This window comes from Nannospalax galili, unplaced genomic scaffold, assembly GCF_000622305.1.
Source record: "Nannospalax galili isolate Female #2095 unplaced genomic scaffold, S.galili_v1.0 scaffold78, whole genome shotgun sequence".
Classification (NCBI taxonomy): Eukaryota; Metazoa; Chordata; class Mammalia; order Rodentia; family Spalacidae; genus Nannospalax; species Nannospalax galili.
The window spans coordinates 5,604,992-5,628,007 of record NW_008343387.1 but is presented as its reverse complement, the minus strand read 5'-3'; the positions used below and the strand labels follow the sequence as shown (position 1 = coordinate 5,628,007).

At 37.3% G+C, this 23,016-nt stretch overlaps 1 protein-coding gene across 16 annotated transcripts in view; it reads left to right on the top strand.

Moving 5' to 3' along the window:
• Usp45 (ubiquitin specific peptidase 45) overlaps positions 1-23,016 on the top strand; it is a 91,308-nt gene that overhangs the window by 16,920 nt on the left and 51,372 nt on the right. For 13 of the 16 annotated variants that reach the window (XR_001872584.2, XR_003850541.1, XR_003850539.1 and 10 more), the window contains 4 exons: positions 1,408-1,508; positions 16,860-17,002; positions 17,393-17,488; positions 20,797-20,927. Coding sequence is in view for 11 of the 16 variants with exons in the window: in XM_017799778.2 (XP_017655267.1) it covers positions 1,408-1,508; positions 16,860-17,002; positions 17,393-17,488; positions 20,797-20,927 (471 nt within the window). In the remaining 5 variants the exon portion in view is untranslated. Of the gene's footprint in view, positions 1-1,407; positions 1,509-3,640; positions 3,843-16,859; positions 17,003-17,392; positions 17,489-20,796; positions 20,928-23,016 lie in introns of those variants that run through there. The other 3 variants (XM_029566719.1, XM_029566720.1, XM_029566722.1) reach the window with 3 other exon arrangements.

The window sequence follows — 23,016 nt, the reverse complement described above, 5'->3', positions numbered from 1 at the left end:
AACTGTAAACCTAAAAATTTACAGCCAATTTTGAAAGAGATGCATCCTACCTCAGGAAAACGTTATTGAATATGTCAATTGTGTTGTAATGATATGCTTCTTCTAAGTATGTTGTTATTAAATAAATCATTTTTAAAAATTAAAAAATAAATAAATAAAAAGGTGCCCAAAGGGAAAAAAATATATATATATAAACTGGAACCAGATATGGTGGTTTACACCTGTAATGCCAACACTAGGGAAGAATAAGCAGGGGATTGTGAGTTCCAGGCCAGCCTGGAACTATATAGCTAGACTCTGTTTTGTAAAAGTCCAAAATAGGTCCTGAAGAAATGGCTCAGAGGTTAAGAGCATGTACTACTCTTGGAGAGGACTGAGTTTAGTTCCCAGCACCCACAACTGCCTGAAACTCCAGTTCCAGGGAATCCAACACCCTCTTCTGTACTCTGAGGGCACCTGCATTCATGTATACAAACACAACACATACACATAATTTTTTAAAAAACACAACACAGGATCCCACAACTGTCAGAGAACTGTTCAGAGAACAAGTCTGCAGAGTACTTATTCCTGAATAGGACAGATATATCAAACTCCTGCCTCACAAGACTCAGAGGTCATTGTAGACGAAAGAGTGGAAAGATTTTAAGAGCCAGAGATGATCGATGACCACAAGGAAACAGTTTTCCATACAGGTGGTCAGTTACTCATATGAGCTTACAAAAATGGTGACAGCATGCACAAGTCTCATGCAAGCTCAAACCAGACAAAATCCTAGCATAGACATAGGGTCGGGGATAAGAAGCTCCAACCATACCTAAGGAACTACTGGCAACTGATGGTTGCTAGGAGGGAGAGAGTCAGTCTCTTTCAAGGATGTAACTCCTAGTAGATTAACCAGACTTTAGTGGATGGACTCACACTGAAGGATATTTGGGGATGTAGTTTAGACTATATATATCTATGTATATGTACATATAATAGAGTGCATTAAATATGATGGGGACCAGTAAGGAGAAGTGCAAATGGGGAAGATCTAAATACCATCAAATTATATGAAATTTGCAAATTATATGAAATTTTGTTATGAAATAACAAAAAACAAAAAATGTAAAACATACACAAACAAAATGCACCCCCCACACACATATGTAAATTGGGCCATAACACTGCCCTCCTTAAAACCTCCTTATGATAGTCGATTACACTTAAGTCAAACTATAAAATTTGGTTTGTACTGTGGGGCTCTGTATGAACTAATTATTTGTCTAGGCTTAGCTAGTGCCTTCCCCTTTGTGTTCCTGAATCCTATGTAATTTAAAGACAAAAGTTGTTAAATACATACCTTGCATGCAAAATTACTCGAGATGCTGTCATAGCATTTGCTTACATTGTACATTTTTTCAGGTGTTATGAGTGTGATGAAAGATTACCAACACATTGTAACAAGAAGGTTTTGGCTCAGGTAGTTGACTTTCTCCAGAAACATGTTTCTAAAACACAAACAGGTAAGTTAAGCAATTTCTAAAGGAATTTGTGCTAAAATATGATGTTTCACACTTTGAGTTCATAAAGAATATCTTTGATTTTTTTCTGTGACCTCTTACTCTCTAATTTGAGTAAAAATATTATGTCATACATTCTTAGTCATCAGTCTCATCATGTTATCTGTGATATGTTTATATAACTAATAAGAAATGGAAGCATGTAGTAACCAGATGAGTTTTGAAACCTAACAGTCCTAGTTTGAATTATGTCTCCTGTACTTATTGGCTGTGGGCTTTCATTCCTTAGTTACCTTATGGTAAAATTAGAATAAAAATTCTGTCTTGTGAAATGTTGCGAAGTATGGGAGTAATACTTTGTGAAGATTTAGAAACAATGTATATAAAAATATTTGAATAGTGTCTGACATGTATTTTTGGAAATGGTATCTCTTATTGTGCGTTACCTAACTACAGTGCAGTTCTGATGCCAACTACCTAGATCTAGGCCTGAATTCACTGTTAAGAGCTCATGTTGCTCATATGACTGCTGCTACCTTCTAATTTTTAAAATTTTAAAAAGTTTACACTTATAGTTGCCGGGCGTGGTGGCACATACCTTTAATCCCAGCATTTAGGAGGCAGAGGCAGGTGGAGCTCTGTGAGTTCCAGGCCAGCCTGGTCGACATAGTGAGTTCTAGGCTAGTTGGGGTACAGGGAGATCCTGTCTGAAAAAGACCAAAAACAAAAAACAAAACAAAACAACAAAAAGGTTTACATTTATTTAGTCCAGAGAGGTGACTCAGTAAGTAAAGATGATCAAGCCTGACAGTCTGAGTTCGATCCCTGGGACCCACATGGTGGAAGGAGAGTCTGTATGTGCGGGCACACACATATGCCAGAGCACATATGTGGCAGTAAGAGGACAGCTTGGGAAAGTTGATTCTCTTCTTCCAACATGTGAGCCCCAGAGATAGAACGCAGGTTGTCAAGCTTGGCAGCCTGTGCCTTTGCCATCTAAGCCGTCTTATTACCCCTTGAGATGCTTTTGAAGTAGAAACAAACTCCTTAGAAGATAGCACCACAAACTGACATGTTATAAAAATAAGATGGCCATAAAAGTTTTTTAAAATATTTTTGTTTTGTTTTATATTTATTTTATGTATAAGAATGTTTTGCTTGAATGTATGTATGTACACCCATGCATGTAATGCTCAAGGAGTCAAGAGAGAGTGTCAGATCCTTTGGAACTGGAGTTATGGATGATTATTAGCCACCATGTGGGTGCTGGGAAGTGAATGTAGGTCCTCTGCAAGAGCAGTCAGTGATTTTAACCACTGAGCCATCTCTTCTGCCCCTAAAAAAATAGCTGGAGAGACAAGCATGGGTGCTGGGAACTGAGCTCTTGTATTTTTGGTTGTGAGCCTGAGCCTTTTAACAATGATACCATCTCTCCAGCCCTGTTTTTTAACAGTGGGGTTTAAGCACAGGCCCTTGCACAGGCTAGGAAACTACCCACCACTGAGCTACACTCTCAGCCCAGAAGTTGTCATAAAAGAAAAAAAAAAAAACATAGTTTCCAATTGTATCTCCTATAGTCCAGTATGTAGTTGTCTTTGTTAGGTACCATCACTATAACAAAGTAGTGGTGATGCTGAAGCTGGAGGAGGTGGCAGTGAGACAAGTCCGGGCTGAACAACAAAATAAACCATTGATTTTATCACTCCTTTACCTACTTACTCAACAAACATCTGTCCACTTTGTCAGGGCACTATCCTGGCCCCACTTCTGTTGTAGTAAAGAACCAGGAAAGTGTGGTGGGGAAAGACCTTTAATGCTTCAGTCACTGAAGTGGATCTGAATGTTCTCTCCTGAAACTGTACATTGCTTTTGTTTTGTTGGCTGAAGGGACACACACAGTCATTTCATGCCAACAGACATGAAAGTAGAACTGGGAAAATTATTTTGTCTGGATTTCTTTCTTGAGATTCCCTAAGGTTAAGAATAAAACCATTCTGATTTCTATTGGTTTTCTAGATTTCTTGAATATTTATTATAGGAAAGGAGTGTGTTGTTTTTTCCTTGTTAAGACAAAAACCCAAGAAAAACAACTTAATCAGAGAAAAGATTTACTTTGCTCCCTTATTTGCTCATAGTTTCAGTGGTTTCTGTCTGTGGTCAGCTGGCTCCATTGCTATGAACCATTGGTGAGATAGAACATCATGGTGGTAAGAGTATTTACCACGGCAAAATTACCAACCTCATTGTGGCTAGAAAGCAGAGAGAGCATGAATTTGGAAGAGGCTGGGGTAGGATACAGCCCTCAAGGACATGTCCACAGTGACCTACTTCTCCCAGGTAGGCCCTACCAACTAAAGTTTCTATTAGTAGCACGTCCCCAAATAGCACCACCAACTAGGGGCCAAGCTTTCAGTGTATAAGCCTGTGAGCCACATTTTGAATTCAACCATAACAGAGCATGAAATGATATGACAGAAAGGTATGGGCTTTGAATCAAGGGGTCTAACATTCAAATCTTCAGTCACTAGCTATGTGACCTCAGGCAGGTGCTTATTGGAGCCTTATTCTTTCCTTAGCATTTGCTTATCTTTCCTGGGATACTAGAGGTTGGTAAGTCTAACCCTTAAGAAGGTTACCCTCTGAAAGAAAGGGTGATGAGAGCTCAGTAAGAGCTCTGATGGATGTTCAGAACCCTCCATCTACATAAGTATGGAGTGTTCATTTAAAAAGGAAAGGAATCGTGGATGAGCTTGGCTTTCCAGCTGACCCTTCAAGGGTGAATTTTGGTCAAATTGAGAAAATCACTTCAGGTTGTGGGAAGCACTAATGAAAACCAAGTCTTACTGTGTTTATGGAACCATGAATGGCACTTGGGAGGAGTTTGAGGGTGAGGAGAACATTCTGAATTAGAGTGATAGATAATTTTGAATTCATGGTTTCCAAAAGTTCTAGGGCTGGGGCTGGAGAGTACTGGCTGCTCTTGCAGTGGACCCAGGTTTGATTCCTAGCCACCTACATGGCGGCTAACAACCATCCGTAACTCCAGTTCCAGGGGATCCAACACACTCTTCTGACCTCCACTGGCATTGCATGACATGGGTGCATTCACATACATACAGGCAATACACTCAATACACATAAAATAAAATAAAATATTAAAAAAGAAAATTGCTGTCAAGGTTTGGACATACCCAATGGTGGGTGCAATTTTTCATTTATTTGCATAATTGTGAAGTTTCTAGACAGATAAAATGCCTGCATATCATAATTTAAAAGGAATATGTGTTTGGGTGGGAGGATAAGAATGACATTACAAAATTCTTTTTATGGTTTTGCACTAAGTAAAAATAACTGAGAAGTGTGTACTCTAAATACACTTTCCAGTTATGCAATGCATGTGCTAATTTTATACCTAATATTTCTAATATTATTAATATATATTAATATTTTTAATATGCCTTACCTATACAGAGAATCTAGGCTAATTCCTCATATACCTCTAAAAACAAGTAGGTCTTTGAATCTCCAGCTTTTGATCTCACTACCCCTTTACATTTTTTCAAAGAGCTTTGGCTATGTAGGTTTTTCTACTAATCTTTATCATGCTAAAAATGAAAACTAAAAAGCCAGGTGTGGTGGTGCATGCCTTTAATTGCAGCAAAAAAGGAAAACTAAAAGTTTGAATATTCAAATATATCAGTAATTCTCTGACATGCTAACACAAATACTATATTTTTAGGAAAGAGAAATACTTTATAAAATAAAATTTAATGAGTGATATTACTTACATTCTTACCAATGTCTTCAGTGTTTGGCTTAATAGACAATATCTGTATTCTCATATTTGCTTCTGCGTTGGGCCTAATGTACTATCACATGTCCTGTGAATCTCTTGAAATCTGCATTTTATAATTGAGAGTGAATGAAAGTGAAAAGGCAAGTGACATTTAGGCTTATGAAAATACTTTTGATTTTAAGGATCCCTGGCTTTCTAGCAGGAGGCTGTTTTCAGATACTGCAAGGAACTTTAAATTGATATGTCTCTCTCTGTCTTTTGTCTTTGACCTTACTTACCTATTCAGGTTTAGCCTAATGCCTACTTTTGGCACCCTTGTTCCTACTTTCCCCATCCTTATCTTTTCCTTGGGCTGCAGTGTCTGTGTAGCACACTTTAGAATCTAATAGCACACTGCTCAGTGGTATTTATCTTTCATGGGCGTATGTATCCTATTACCCCTTCTAAAACTATGTTCTTTGAGGGGTGGATTCTGGTTTATATTCTGTGTGGTTCTTCTATGAATAGGCAGTAATTCTTACCGAATTAAAATGGACTAGAATGTGTTATTATTATTGTTTTTTGGTCTTTTTGAGACAGGGTCTCCCTGTAGACCCAGGTGTTGTGAAACTCTATGTAGACCAGACTGACCTTGAACTCACAGAGATCTGCCTGCCTCTGCCTATGGAGTGCTGGGATTAAAGGTGAGTGCCTCCACACTTGGCTCTGACCTGGAATGTGAACAGTTCTTACTGAGGAGGTAACAGGTTACCTTTCTTTTTTCATCCTCCTCAAACCCTGAATATTAGTATCAAACATGTTTTATTTATTCATCATTATTTTAGTGGATTTGAATTTTCACTTTATGTTAGATGCTGTGTATGATGTTTGTGATTCTTGAGATACAGCAGTGAATGGAATAGATCTTCCCAGTTCCTGTCATTGCCAATCTTTTGGTATTATGAGGGATGTAAAGAAATTACACTCAATGATTGTTTATGTGGTGTTATGCACAAAACACAGTGGGGTAATGGAGAACTCTGTGGAATGGTACCTAACCTAGACTAAAAGAGCCAAGGAAATTTATTTATAATAACCTTTTAAAACAAGAGCTGAAAGATACCTAGATATTATTTGGCAAATAGAGAAAGGGTGTGTGTTTAAGGTAGAAGAAGCAGCTCGTTGATGAGGGAGCCTGTAGAGTAGGAGGGATGAGGTTTTGGTGGTGCTGAGGATGGTGAGAGGTGAGCAGCAAAAGCAGGAAGAGATGTTTAAGGGCTTCTTACATAGATGGTTTGACCTGAGGATAGTGAGGAATCACTGTTTGATTTTTAGTGCAGAGGTGGTTGAGCAATGCTGTGTTTTAGATAGATTATTTCACTCATAAGATAAAGACAAATAGGAGTGTGTGTGTGTGTGTGTGTGTTGTGTACACTTTCTATTGTAACTTTTATCGTATGACTAAATCTAAGGCTAAGGGTTAACTAAGAGTTAGATTTTGAGAATAAATAGGTGAGTTAGTTATTATGCCCTTTCAAGGTGGAAGAATTGTGGGGAAGCAAGTTTTTCTTTTAAAGATTAAACTTCTTTCAGCTATGGAAATGGGCAAATTGCATTACTACTACATGACTAGTTTAGGTAATTGCATTAAGCAATTGAGATGAACCCAATGCAGGTTCCCAGAAGAATGCTTACAGCTGTGTAGATTCTACATCTGATATTAGGATTTGTTGGGAGGGGGGCATGGGTCGGACAGGTGACACAAAAACTTCCCCATGTCATGTGCATAATGCAAAGGTCATATATAATACAAGATTGAAAGGGGGAAAATATGATTGGCGAATCCAACCAAACAGTAGACCAAACAACCAGAGAGAGTAGAAAGATCAGTGGTTGCCAGCCTTGGCGGGGAGAAAGGAAAGAACAGACAAAACACAGAGGATTTTTAGAGCTATGAAAGTACTCCGTGTGATAAGGATAGATCCTGTCATTATGTATTTGTCCAGTTACATGGCATGTACACTACTGAGAGTGAACCCAGTATAAACTAAGGATGCTGGGTAATAATGAAGTGTCAGTGTAGGTTTATCATTTCTAACAAATGGACCATTCTGATAGTAGATGTTGATAATGGAGAGACTTTGCATGTGTAGGGACGTGTGGTACAATCTTGTTATGAACCTAAAATCTTCTCACAGATTTTCTCTTTTAAAAAGTGAGTCATGTTCTTTGAAAAGGTCATGAGATACATTACTTCATTAGTCTCGTGTGACTAAAGTATTATATAAATACTGAATGCAAGAATTCCTGATAAAATATTGATGAACATTTGTTTGCTTTTTGTGAACTATAACAGGTGATTGAGAATCCCATGCTCTTTCTAGAGCAGTATATTTGGAGGGTGTTTTTCTTGTTTATTATTTTTTTTTAATTTTATTGTTTTTGTTTTATGTATATGAGTATATTGCCTGCATGTATATAAGTGCACCCATGTCATGCAGTGCCCACCATGGAGACAGAAGAGGGCATCAGATCTCCTGGAACTGGAGTTATAGATGGTTGTTAGCCACCATGTGGGTGCTGGGAATTGAACCTGGGTCCTCTACAAGTTCCTTTAACTGCTGAGCCATTTCTCCAACCCCTGTAGACCCTGCTGGCCTAGAACTCACTATGTAGACCAGGCTTGCCATGCTCTCACAGAGATCCAGCCTGCCTCTGCCTCCCAAGTGCTGGGATTAAAGGTGTGTACCATCACACCATCTAGAGCAGTACCTTTGACTCATAATTTTAATGCCAACGGGATGCCTTTTTTTTGGGCTGGGGGTCTTTTTGAGATAGGGTCTCCCTGTAGCCCCAGCTTTCCTGGAACTCACTGTGTAGACTAGGCTGGCCTTGAACTCACAGAGATCCACCTGCCTTTGCCTCCCAAGTGCTGGGATTAAAGGCGTGCGCCACCATGCCCGGCTGGGATGCCATTTTTATAAGTATGTCCTGTTGAGTTCATGATGCTAAGGCTTCTGGAGTACTAATATCTCTCTCTCTCTCTCTCCCCCAAACACACATATATTCACACTCACACACTTGCACAAACATAGTTATTTTTGTAAAGTAAAGCAGCAGTAAATGGTTGTTTAGATTCTGAAGCTGAGGATAAATAATACTGTGACCATATGTAATAGCAATTTGAATATGGTTTAATGCATTTTTTGTTTGTTTGATTGTTGATTGTATTTTGACAGGGTCTCCCTAGTCACATCCTTCCTGGAAGTTACAATGTGAGCCATGGTGGGGATTAAAGGTGCCCACCACCACACATGGCATAATGCATTTTTTAGCAGAGAAACACAGGTTCTTCTGCCATAAGATGACAGTTCTGCTCCTATTTGCATTCATAGAAATTTACTAGTTATTTACTTGCTGCTGCCAAGTCTTGTGGCAGCAAAGGAACCCACCCCAAGGCCAGAGGAAGGTGCTGGTGCTGGAGATTAGATGGGCATTAATAAAGCTTTTGAGAGGCACTGAAGACTGCCCTCTTCCACAATGGCCTATCATGTGGAATTCCCAAAGCAGCTAAAGCCTTAGACCAGCACCAAGCCCATCTTTGTGTGCTTGTATCCAGCTGTAATGAGCCTATGTATATCAAGTGGTGTGTGTTGTGTGTGTTTGTGGGGTGGGGGTGCTTTGTGCTGAGCACCAAATCAGCCTAATAAGGTTGATGACAAAAAACTAGGGGAGTGGGTAGGCCTCTGCAAGATGGATTGACAGGGAAAATCCGGGTAAAGTGCTTGGTTTACAGTTGTGTTGTATTGTAGTGATTAAGGATTGTGGCAGAGAATCACAGGACAAACATGTCATCAAAGAGTACTTCACATGCAGGAAATGAATAAATAAAAATTTGGTTCATTAAAACATTGAATACAGGCTGGCAGGGGTGGCACATGCCTTTAATTCCAGCACTCGGGAAGCAGAGGCAGGTGGATCTCTGTGAATTCAAGGCCAGGCCAGTCTGGTCTACACAGTGAGTTCCAGGCCAGCTGGGACTACAGGGAGACCCTGTCTCAAAAAGACAAAAAACAAACAAACAAAAACCCAAGAAGCTGATGTGGTGGCACACACCTATAATCCCAGCATTTGGGAGGAGGAAGAGGCAGGAGTTTAAGGCCAGCAGGAGTTTAAGGCCAGCCTGGATTCTTTGAGGCCTTTGCACAAAAAGTAAACAAATAAACAAAAAAAAGTAGCTTAATTTTATCCAAAGGGGCTTAAATCCAGAGTTCCTCATCTGAACCATAGATCATAGAAAATTATTTGAAGTTATTTTCTCAGTTTTCTCAAAGGTAGCATAAAACTAAATGCATGAGAAGAAATTAATTGCATACAGATGGTGACTAGGATATTAGGACTCTTTGGAGGAACCATTTGAATAGGGCTGCCATAAACTGTTAAGTGAATAATGCTTTAAGTCCAACAAAGACATCCAGAAATTGATCACATCCAGCACTTGTTGAGGAATGCCCTTCCTTTCTTTTTTTAGCCACCACTTGAATTTGTTTGTCTCTTAAACATTTAAAACCTTATTCTTTGTCATGGCAGATAGGCAGGAGATCATAAATGTTTGTATGAGAGTTCTGAAACTGACTGCCAGGGTTTGAATTTTCTAACACCAACTAGCTATATGCCTGTTTTATTACCTCTAAAATGAGGATATGTATCAGAGGTGGTGATTATCTCAAACTGTTAATTTTTTTTTTTAAGACAAGACACCATGTAGCTCACATGGGCCTTGAACTCATTATGTAGCTGAGGATAGCCTGCTTCTCAAGTGCTGGGCTTACATATGTGTGATATAACACCTAGCTTAAACTCTTACATTAAATAAATAAAACTCAAAACAAGCTTCACTTCCCCTTAATAAGTAAGAAAAATTGAAAGAACCAGTATTCTCCTCTGGCTTAATTGAAGCACTTCATAAATACTTAAACTTAAAAAAAAAATTTTAATGTGTATGAATGTATTGCCTACGTGTAAGTGCACCTGTATCATGCAGTGCCCACAGAGATCAGAAGAGAGGGTTGGATTCCCCTGGAACTGGAATTACAGACGGTTGGCAGCCACAGTGGGGGTGTTGGGAATCAAACCCAGGTCCTCTGCAAGAGCAGCCAATGCTCTTAACTGCTGAGCCATCTCTTCAGCCCCTAATACTTAAACTTTTGAGAAAGAAGTTCCAACATTACTTGTCTTCTTCAGTTTTCTCCCGAGATAAAATAAAGCTTCATCTTTATGTACTTACTCTTCTGTTCTGTAGGGTGTTTTTTTGGAATTTATTTAGTCAAATTATAAACACAGGTGAAATTTTGATTGGTGTGTAAACTGTTCTTCAGAAAGATTATACAAAGGGCATAGATGACAGTAGTGATGTTTTTCTCTATTTAACTTTGTCTATAGTTTCATCATAATGATATTTTGATATTTATTTTAATGCCATTGTTGGATCCATCAGTTTCTTCTCTAATGATTTTTAATTTTTGGAATCATGTTTTGAAAATTTTTTGGCTCCAAAATTACCTATATAAAAATATTCACCTAAAATTTTCTGGTGTCTTGTTTGTTTTATTTTTCATTTCTTTGTTTTGCAGTGCAGGGGATCTAGGTGCACTAGGCAAGCGTTCTACCATTGAGGCATTCTCCCAACCCAGATGATTTGTTTTGTTTTGTTTTTGTTTTTTGAGATAGTGTGTCCCTGTAGCCCCAGCTGGCCTGGAATATGCTATGTGGACCAGGTTGGCCTTGATCTTACAGAGATTCACTTACCTCTGCCTCCTGAGGGCTGACTGGGACCAAGTGATTTTTTTTTTTTTTAATAAGTGTGTATATATGTGTGCGTGTGGGTATTCGCACATGTGAGTGTAGGAGCCTAATGAGTCCAAAAGAGGGCACTGGAGTTACAGGCATTTGTTAGCCACCTGATATGGGTGGTGGAAGCAGAAGTCAGGTTCTCTGCAAGAACAGTACAAACTCTCAACCACTGAGCCATTTCTCCAGCCCCCCAAATGATTTTTAAAAATATTTCATTTTTATTATTTCTATTTTATGTCTATGTATTGCCTGCATACATGTAAGTGCACACATGTTATGCAATGTCTGTGAGGGTCAGAAGAGGACATCAGATCCCCTGGAACTTTAGTTATGGATGGTTGTTAGCCACCATTTGGGTGCTGGGAACCAAACCCAAGTCCTCTGCAAGAGCAGCCAGTGCTCTTAACCACCGAGCCACCTCTCCAGCCCCACAAATGATTTTTTTTACATCTCTAATTTAATATCCTTAAGTTTGGTTTCTAAAACACTTATATAATCTTTAATTGTTGAAGTAATTTATTGTAGGAAATTTGAATTAATACTTGATTATTATTTTGTTTTGCTGGCTTTCCAGCCAGTTTTCAGTCTTGCCAGACCTGAGGTTTGCACAGAACATATCAACCCTATTCAGTTAACCAGCTGCTCCTTGAGCGTTAAGGCTATATATTTTCCAGCTAAACTACAGAGTTATAAGAAAACAGCTGTAAGAAGCATATCTAGAGGAAGACTCAGGGTGTATACAGTGTAGGTTCAATACCAGTATCACAGACATAAATAGAAAGCTAGAATGCCTGAAGTCTTCTTTCAGTGTGTTTTGCATTCCAGGACTATATTATTCTATTATGTAAAGAAAAATAAGACATTGTAGATAGAATAGGCTAAACCTTTTAAAATAAAATAATCTTAAAATTTTGTGCTTACTCTTTCTAATAATGGGTACCATGTCAGTTTTTAATAGTTGGTAAAACTGACGTGTAAAAAAGAATGGTAATAAAAAGTTTGAATGCATTATCCTTTTTATTATTATTGAAGCAGCTTTGCTTTTATAATTATATATTTCTAAAACATCTTAAGTTTAGTCTTTAGCATATTTGGTTGTGTTTTTATAAAGGAAGAGGAGGGACTGGAGATGTAGCTCATTTCGTAGAGTGCTTACTAGCATCTGCCTAGGGAGTGAAACCCCAGGTTTAATTTCAAACACTGCATAAACCAGATGGAGCACAAAATGCACATGCTGAGGGGGTGAAATATCTGAAAAATAAATTCGGGCACCTCCATGTTTTAAACTGGAATTTTAACTCTCAGCAGACGATTTTTTTAGTGAACAGATATATAAAATGTATACATGTAGGTTCTGAAACTCCTGTGACGTATTGTGATTGTAATATAAGACTCTGTATTTTTTATGCATTAACTCCATATATTCTAGTCATAAGTAATTCAATATAAATTATTAAAATAGTGGTTCATACAATACTTGGCACACCATAGGCCAACTTAATTTAAATTGTTACATACTCTAAAACTTGTGCTATTTCTTTAAATAAAAACTAGCTTTTAGAAAATGTTACTCTGTTTTCTGGTTAAATTATCTGATCTGTTTAACGTAGAACTCTAATAGCATTGTTAATTTTGAATATTTCCTCACAGATGACATGTAAAAGTCAACAAACACACCCTTGCCACTTGTGTGAAGTGGCCATTTAACCATGAAATCAACTGTGTTTATTGCTGTTGCCCTATGGGCTTGTTCTTTCTGGCAGTGCTGTCCATATTTGGTGGCTGTGCATGGACAGCCAGGTGGTACTGAAAAGCATCGCACAGTGAAGCGTGGATATACCCAGCTTTCACATTTGTCATCTCTTGCTGCTGAAGGGAAGGGGAAAATGTGTTTTCCATATGTTTCTGCTTTTTTTTTTGGCCTGAAGTTTTGTCCAGATGGTCTTATGAACATTGTTTACTTTGAGAGATCATCCCAGATGTTTTGAAAACCAATGAATAAATGTGGCACCTGGATACATAAATTATTTGTATATTAATATTTTTGAATGTTATTTGTTTCGTAAGATTAAAATATAATTTATTTCTGGAACTATTTTTCCAAGCAAATCTGTGCATTACATAGTTACTTTTTGTGGTTTTATTTTTCCAAACATTATTTTCATGTAAAATGTTAGCAAATATTAGAACAGGGCTGGGAAGGTAGTTCAGTTGATAGAGTTGGTGCTTACTTAAGATGCATGAGGTCCTGGATTTAGTCCTCAGCATTACATAAAACAAAGTGTGGTTGTACACTTTGTATGTGGAAGCAGGAAGATCACAAGTTCAAGGTCATTCCCAGCTAAAGTTCAAGACCAGTCTACACTACATGAGGCCTTGTCTAAACATTATATATTAAAACATTTATTAAGGATATTAAGGAGAGGAAAGTCTTTAGAGGATCATTTGTTCAGGATTGCATACACTCAGATTTGTAAGAATCTTACCCTAGTGTCTTTATTATTACTACTACTACTACTACCTTGAGCAGATCACTTAAACTGTTTGGCACTGTAAAGCTTGGATTTAATTACTCTTTCATTTTAACAAAAAATACTGTGAAGCCATCTGTTAGCAACAGACAGAATGAGATTCTGCAACATCCCTATTACTAGGCTGTACTTGAAATTTCGGATATTCATTCATAAAGCTGATTGCTCTAGCCTCAAACCCAACAGGGTTCATAGCAGCCTTGCTCTTGTCTGTGTAGTGTTGACTGACTGCCTTTTCCATGTTTGCCTTTATATACATTTACAGGTTCTAATACTGTTGACCTGTTTCCCCTTTCCCTTCTCCCTGCCTGGCCTCTGATTTCATCAACTTGCTTCATTGATTATACTTGACTTTGCTTCTAAGTAGGACTTCTTTTTTTAACCACTTATTTTTTTAATATTTTATTTATTTATTTTTTTATGTGTATTCATGTATTGCCTGCATGTAGGTAAATGCACCCGTGTCATGCAATGCCTGCGGAGGTCAGAAGAGGCTGTCGGATACCCTGCAACTGGAATTACGGACAGTTGTTAGCTGCCATGTGGGTGCTGGGATTCAAACCCGGGTTTTCTGCAAGAACAGCCAGTGTTCTTAACCGCTGAGCCATCTCTCCAGCCCCTTTACCACCTATTTTAATATCTGGAAAACAGGAGAAGAAATTTGTGTTGCTAATTAGGATTCTGAGAATGGGAGTTAAAAAGAACTCCACGATATCTAGACAACTAATATTCAGTCATGACCCATAATTTTTTTTAAAGCAAATACGTAAAGGGGGAGAAACAGTTTGTGAAAAGATATTGCAGAAAAGAAAATAAAAGTTGTTAGAACTCAGTAAAACTCCATCAATTTTATGTCTTACAGGGCTTATACTGAGTTCAATATTGTATAACTATTAATTCAACTGTGAACCTAGAAACTTACAGCCACTTGTGAAAGAGATGTACTCTTGCTCTGGAGTGTGTTACTGAATTTGTTAAAGCTGTAATGAAATGCTTCTTATCATGTAGTTATTAAAAATTAAAAAAAAATAAAATATTTTCAATGGCAAAAAAAAAAAAAGTTGTTACAACTTGGAAGAAAAGTCTTTTCCATGGAATAGATTTGCTTAATGAAAGAAACATCTTAGGGGGGAAAAAAAAAAGCTACCAGATTTTTTTTATTTTTAAACAAGGTAAAATGTTTCCGTGTTTTAAAAAGCTAGACTTGGGATATAGCTCAATAGTGTTACCTGTCATGAAGGCCTGGGCTTGATCTCCAACATTAAAAAGGAAAAAGGAAGGAGAGGGAAAGGGAGGAAAGGAATGAAGGCAGAGAAGGAAGGAAGAAATCTTGATATGTACAAGCCAATATGAAAGGCAAAGCACATGGGAAAAAGCACCTTAGCATGTAGAGGAAATAGACAACAATAATTTTTTAAAAAAAGCTGGGTGTGGTGGTACATACCTTTAATCACAGCACTTGAGAGACAGGCAAGTGGATCTCTGTTAGTTTGAGGCCAGCCTGGTGTCTTAAGCCAGCCAGAGCTACATACTGAAAAAAAGAAGAGTGGGCTGGACTGGAGAGATGGCTCAGCAGTTAAGGCACTGGCTGCTCTTGCAGAGGGCCATATTCAGTTCCCAGCATCCATGTGGCAGCCCTCTATTACTCCAGTTCCAGGAGACCTGGCACCTTCTGACCTCCATGGCACCAAGCATACACACAGTGCACATACATATATGCAGGCAAACACTCAGACACATAAAAATAAATCTTTGAGAGAGTGTGTGTGTGTAGATAAAGGACATGAAAGATGATTCATAAGGTATAAAGGTATAGATTTTGGTACAAATAACATTTTTGAAGTTTTTTGGGTTTTTTTGGTCTTTTTGAGATAGGGTCTGGAACTCACTATGTAGAGCAGGCTGGCCTGGAACTCAGAGATTCAATCGCCTGCTCTGCCTGAGATTAAAGGTATGCGCCACCACAACTGGCCCATTTTTGAAAGTTTTTTTAGAGTTAGAGCTATGTTTTTCAAACACTTGCATAGTCTCTGTCATGATACATGCCTTACAATTATTAGTACATTTAATCTTTATGAAAATTCTATGAGAAAGTAGGTTGACGCCACTGATACATAATGGGGCTTCAGGTATATGTGCTTCCCCTCCTCCTCAAAAGTCTCAGGTGTATAGTCAAGCGTTTTGAACTGACACGATATGTATGGTGCCAGTCTGCCCCTACCAGAGACCGAAGCTGCTTTTTATGACATTGACTCTTCCTGTTCCAAAAAACAGGGCCACATCTGTCTTGGTCCTTCTCTAATGCTGCTTACAGAAGTTGGGGAGGTCTCTACATTGATTTCATCTTAAGAGTTTTTTTGTCAAGTGTAAAAGAGGGCTACATTTCTACTAGATTTGCTGTCTGATCTTGTAGATGTTAACTGATACTGAATTCTTTTTAAAATTTTTATAATGGGTTTCCATTATGACATTTCCATATATCTAATATGTTTTGTCATATTCACCCCATTATCCTCTCTTGCCCTCCTTGCACTCCTGCTGGTCTCCTTCTTCCCAATTAGTCCCCTTTCTGTTTTCGTGTGTATGTGCATGTGTGTGTGTGTGTGTTTATGTGTGTGTACATCTTACTATGTTTTTTGCAAGATCCTGAGTGAGAGATTACTTATAGGAACATGACTCCCTACCAGTGGTTATGCCATTGAAGACTGTGTCTCTCCTGATTAACTGCCCATGAATACTCTGAAAGGGTTAGGACCTCATGAACCTCTCCGTCTCAGCTACCATTACCTTTCTATACATCCTCTGGTACAACAAAAGTTTTATAGACTCACTTCACCTCTTTGCTACCCTAAAATCAGCTTAAATCAGCTTTTCCTTCAAGGAGCACTCATTCCTCTTTGGTGGGGAATCATATTTAGAAGGAAGGTCTTTTCTACTTTTTAAAAACTATTTTCCTTTAAACTTTTAAGTTCAACTCAAAGTTGTTCTTTATTGAGATGTGAGGTGAATATCTTTGTTAAAATAAATTTAAATTAATTGCAATAAAGTAAAATATAAAACCAAGAATGTTTGTGTTGTATTGTTTCAGGAACACTAATTCAAGGATTCAGTCTTGTTTAATTTTAAATAATATATTTAAATTTTCAGGTGAAAAAAATTAATTTTGTATCAGTTATTTTTTTCTCCAATTTGTAGGTGCATTTTCTAGAATCATAAAACTTTGTGAAGAAAAACATGAAAAAGGTGAGATAAAGAATGGAAGGAAAAGCAGCTGTGTGCCATCTGTAAAAGGAATCATAAATTTAGGAAATACTTGCTTTTTTAATGCAGTCATTCAGGTAAGAATCATCAGAATGATTTGTAAACTACAAACAGTTATTTCAGTTACTTTATATGAGCTTAGACATTCCTGTAGTATAGACTGGCAAATGACTGTTAAATGTTCCTCTAGAAATTTCTGTTTTTCTTTGCTTTGGCCTATTGTTGGCTATTGTCATAGATACATTTACTTTTATACACAGTGCTTCTTTGAAGTCTTTTATTTTACATGCTTTGTCAGTAATGGTGACATTTAATAATTGTAAAATGTATTCAGTTAAATTAAAAAAAATACCACATTAACATTTTTTGCTATGCTAGATGAGATTGGAAACTGAAAATATTCATTGAATCAAATCAGAGGCATACTATACCTTAATCAGAATTTACCATTTTTTTTTTTTTTTTAGAACTTAGCACAGACTTACATTTTTACTGAACTGATGAATGAGATAAAAGAAGATGGTACAAAATTTAAGATTTCTCTTTCTTCAGATTCGCAGCTGGTAAGTAAGAAGTATAACCACCCTCATGATCTCCTGTTTTCAGATAAGTGCTGATACTGCCAAAATGTTTCTTTTCTGTTTGGCAAATGGGATGGTCATCTAAGGACTCTAAAATTAGTTCAGAAGCATTTTGTTAAAAATAAATAAGCAGATAAAACTTTTCAGTCATTATAACTTTAAGATACATTGTAGTTCCGACATACCATGAATAAAAAAACACAAAAATATTGAGGCAGTTTTTAAGTACACTAGAAAAAAACAAGTCAACTCTTTTATTGCGCAAAATGTCTAGGACTCTTGTTTTGTAGTTAATGATAGCATTTGTTTAAATTTAGTGTTTTTATTCTTTAAAGTTAGGCTTTAAAGTTATGAAAGTTTTAAATTTTTTATTACATTTGTGTGTATCTGTGTGTGTGTGTGTGTGTGTGTGTGTGTGTGTGTGTGTGTACCACAAGTTGTGGGAGTTGGTTCTCTCCCTGTACCATGTAGGTCCGGGAGATTGAACTCAGGTCATCAGGTTTGGCAGCAAGCACCTTTACCTACTGAGCCATCTTGTAGTCTCTGCATAAAAAGGCTTTTGAAGCCTAGTCTAATGGTGGAGTTTTAAGCTAATGAGAATGAAAACAAACAACAATAGCAACAACAACAAATTAGCAGCTCCTGACATTCAAAAACTGGTTTAACACCTGCGGTCAGGCAATGTTACTCAAGTAATCTCACAGATGGACAGTCTTAGATTAGGGCTGTTTGAGATAGTGACAAAATGAGGACAAAGCAAACAAGTTCACTCTGCCATTTAGAAAACCCCACAGCTTCTCGTTGGTGAAAATGAGAATGAATGATAGCTCTTCATTTACCAGGCTTAGCTTATTCCTCATTGCCACCTCTGCCATCCCTACAGATTAGACTTGTTGGGATACTCAGTGGTAGAATTGCCTGTTTGCTAATGATATCCAAATACCTACTTCCTTAGATCCTTTGTCAAATTACCCAGTCAAAGTCCAAATCTTTGTACCTATATGAATGAGCACACACAGATCACTTGGAAAACATACCAGTTACTGGATCTTTTTTGACTAAAAGGGTAGGGATTTTTGTTTGTTGTTGTTTTCTTTAAAGAAACGTAAGAAAGCTAGGTGTGGTGGCACACAGCTTTAATCCCAGCACTTGGGAGGCAGAGGCAGGCGAATCTCTGAGTTTGAGGCCAACCTGGTCTACACAGTGAGTTCCAGGCCAGCTGTGGCTATAGGGAGACCCTGTCTCAAAAAGACAAAAAAAAAAAAAAAAAAAAAAAAAAAAAAAAAGGAGAGACTGAGAAAAAGAGATACTTGTGGTTTTCCCAACAAGTAGTTGGTAAACTAATTGTCCCTGTGTTCCAAATGGTCTTTGAAAGTTTTTGACATTAGGACTAGAAATCAATAGCCAGTGTAGTAGTAGCACATGCCTATAGCCCCAGCCACTTGGATGGGAGGCTGAAATAAGGTGACTGCTGATCCTAGTAGTTGTTTTTTTTTTTTTCAACTTTTTTATTTTATGTATATGCATGTATTGCCTGCATGTAGGTAAGGGCACCTGTGTTGTGCAGTGCCTGAGGAGGTCAGAAGAGGCTGTCAGATCCCCTGGGACTGGAGTTGCAGACATTTGTTAGCTGCCATGTGTGTGCTGAGATTCGAACCTGGGTCTTCTGAAAGAACAACCAGTGTTCTTAACTGCTGAGCCATCTCTTCAGCCCCGATCCCAGTAGTGTAAGGTAACCTAAACAACACGGTGAGACCCCCATCTTTTAAAAAACGCCATAGCGTGGTGACTCATGCCTATGATTCCAGTACCTGGGAGGCTGAGGTACAAGTTCAAGGCATGCCTGGAATACTTAGCAAGACTGTCACAAAATAAATACTTTTAAAAGGGCTTACTTAGCATATTCAAGGCCTTTGGTTCAATCCCCAGTACCACACAAATAAAATTATACAAAGTAGAAAAAGGAAATTGCTATGTGTGTGTATATGTGCATCACACAAGTATGTTAGAGGAAGACAAAGTATGGGTCATGATAGGACTTTTGAAAGCAGTTTAAAAAGAAGAGGTTTTTTGGTATTTTTGGTTGGTTGGTTTTTGGTTTTTAATTTTTTTTTTTTTTGAGACAGAGTCTCCCGGTAGTCCCCGCTGGTCTGGAACTTATATGTAGACCAGGCTGGCTTCAATCTGACAGAGATCTGCCTGCCTCTGCCTCTCTAGTGCTAGGATTAAAGACGTGTGCCACCATACCAGCAAAAAGGCAGAGGTAGAGATGGCTCAGTGGTTAAGAGCACTGACTGCTCTTGCAGAGGACCTGGGTTGGATTCCCAGCACCCACATCTGTGGCTCCAGTTCCAGGGGATCTAATGCCTTCTCTTGACCTCCGTGGGCATTGCATGATATATAGGTGCACTTACACACATGCAGGCGATACACTTCATCCACATAAAATTAAAAAAAAAATATTTAACCCAATGTAGTAATCTGAATAATTCTTTCCACAAAGCAGCTTTTGACAGAAAAGGTGATAACATATTTTAGAAAGCAAAGCTTCCTTGGGAAAAAAAATGTCTAAAATGGTTTAATCCATTAGACAATTGCTGCTTTTATTGAGCTTTAGATACCAATTTTGTCATGTAATTTACCATTTCTATTTTATTAGCAAAATGTTTTGTGAAAAGTAAGGTGTGAAGTTCTTCTAGTAATTCTAATTTATGATCATTTGTGAATCTGTACAAATACCAAGTAGATTAGTAATTTTGCCTGTAGAAAAGCACATCAAGAAACAAGTATAATCAACTGAGAATTAGTGATTTCATTCAAACTAGTGGTTTTGGGAAGTAGAAAGCAGAGGATATTGAAAATACCACATTTCTCAAAGCAAGATATTTAATTCTATTTTCTATTTTAAAGTATTTTATATATGAAGGAATAAAGCTTAATACTTAAGGCATTTTAGTTATTTTTATTTAAATAAAATAAAGCTCTTTGATAATTTTTTTGTTTTAAAATTATGTATTTTATGGGGCTGGAGAGATGGCTCAGCGGTTAAGAGCACTGACTGCTCTTGCAGAGGACCTGGGTTCAATTCCCAACACCCACATGGTGGCTACAAGCAGTCCTTAACACAATTCCAGGGGAATCTGACACCCTCTTCTGACCTGCAGCATTGCAGGACATGGGTGCACTTATATACATGCAGGCAATACAGTCATACACATAAAATAAAAATAATAACTAAAATATTTAAAAATGTATGCATTTATGAACATACAGTTGATCTTTTTTCAAAGGACCCATTAGTGGTGGAACTTTCAAGCCCTGGACCACTGACCTCAGCCTTGTTCCTGTTTCTTCACAGTATGAAGGAGGCTGAAAAAGGACCACTTTCTCCTAAAATTCTTTTCAACCAGCTTTGTCAGAAGTGAGTGCATCTGTATTCTTAATATGAATAACCAAGCTACAAAATATAATGTATTCCCACTTATATAAGAGTTTTACTCCTGCTCTGACATTTTGATGGCTACCTATACCGCAAGTCAAATAACCAACATTTGCTTAGTTGTACCTGTGGGCTTTATACAACTTATGTCTTGCTCCTCTGAAGAAATGATTCTTCATCCTCATTTTATATGTAGAAATGAAGACTCAGAAATTCAGCTGCTTATCTCGTGTGAGGGCAACAGTGTAAAGTCAAACAAAATCTATCCAGACTCAGGTCTGTGATGCAATATTGTAAAGAATTATAATCTACAAAGTAGTATAAGAGATCATTTTTCTTTTGATAGTGCCTCACATTTGCTGGGCCAACCCTCTACCACTGAACTACATTCCTTATTTTAAAGATTAGCTTTGAGGTAAATAGAGCATTAAGTGAATTTCTCCAAGTAATGCTGTACGTTTACCATCAAAATCTTCATATGCCAAAAAGGACTTATTTGACTTGAATTTTAAAATATTCATTTATTTGTTTTTCTGAAAAACTGAGTTTTGTGTTCGGTTCTCATAAAACCCAGGGATACACTCTGTATAACTTATAAAATTGACCCTGTTCGTGTGGAGCTTACAAGCTAGTTCACTCCACAATTACTGATACAAAGAAAAAAGATTCTTTAAATATGAGCTCACATATTTTAGTATCTACAGACTTTAAAACTCTTATTTTAACTTAAACTAGCTAGCTCCAAATATAGAGGGTTTAGCATATGTTTTATTTAGTTGGCAAAAATCTATTTTCTTCAAAGCCTGAAGGCCAGAAAATCTGTGAGAGGCTCAGAGACCCTCACACATAAAGTTAAATAGTTTTTAGGCCATTACATGCTTTAGCAATTTGTTTTGACCCTGCTCAAAACAGCTTCTTTTGTTTTCATTTTTCCTCCTTTCAAAAAGATTTATATAAGTTAAAGATACATTGTTAAAATAGTAAGTAGCTGTAGATGAAAATACAGGTTTCTCTCTACCCTCATTCTTCAGGAATTACTGCAGATGTAGCATCTCACCTGAAATACTTGAGAGCAGAAATTTTTTTAATTTTTAATTTTTTTATTTTTAACAATTTATTTAATAACCACATAATTAGTAGAAACATTTCATTACAACAGCATTGACATAGTCAATAACAGTTTCCAGAGCAAAGATACATTTTTTTCAAAATTGGCTGTAATTTTTAGGTTCACAGTGTTGAATTAATACAGTTATTCATTATTGTACTCAGTATAAACCCTATAAGACATATAATTGAATAAGGTTTTAACTTTTAAAAAAGACCTCCATTTCATTTTAAAATATAAAGTTTCATACAGAAAAAGTCATTTTTAATGTAACTAACACTTAGATGTTTGCACATGAATCTCTAATTTCTATATATCTGATTATTACTAGTCACAGTCAGTTACTTTCTGAGAACCTTGGCATCTGAGCATGGATATAAATTAATCAGGTAGATTTCAATGGTAATGTTTTTCATATCTGCTAATTAACGTGAAGAAAACCTTTATGCTTCTTCCTCAAATATAACTCATTTTTAAAAATTTATTGATTTTTGTGTATGTGTTTCACACAGAACACCAAACAATTTAATTCATCTTTATACCTGCATCCCAAATGGCACCCTCCCGTAGCTTCCCTACCCCCACTGGAGCCCATATACTCTGTCATCCTTGTTACTGTCCACTGTGTTATCAGTGCCCCAGCTGTTCCCCAGCACTAGTCCATCCACTGAGTCTAGTCAACCTATCTAGAGTTCCTTGTTTTAGGAAGATCAGCTCTTCATCATCTAGCAGCAATCAGTTGCCAACATTCCTTTAGATAAGATTGGGGTCTGCTGTTCATTTTCCAAGTTCTATATTGGGTTACCGTCTGGGAGTTTCTTGGGTCACCCTGGCCAACAACTCAAAGGAAGGTATCTCCTGTCTGGCATTGCTTCTTATTATGTAGCATTTAGCTATACACATGGACTCAAAAAGAATTATATTGATCCCATTAATCTTTGATTAGACTTTCCTTTTGGGTGT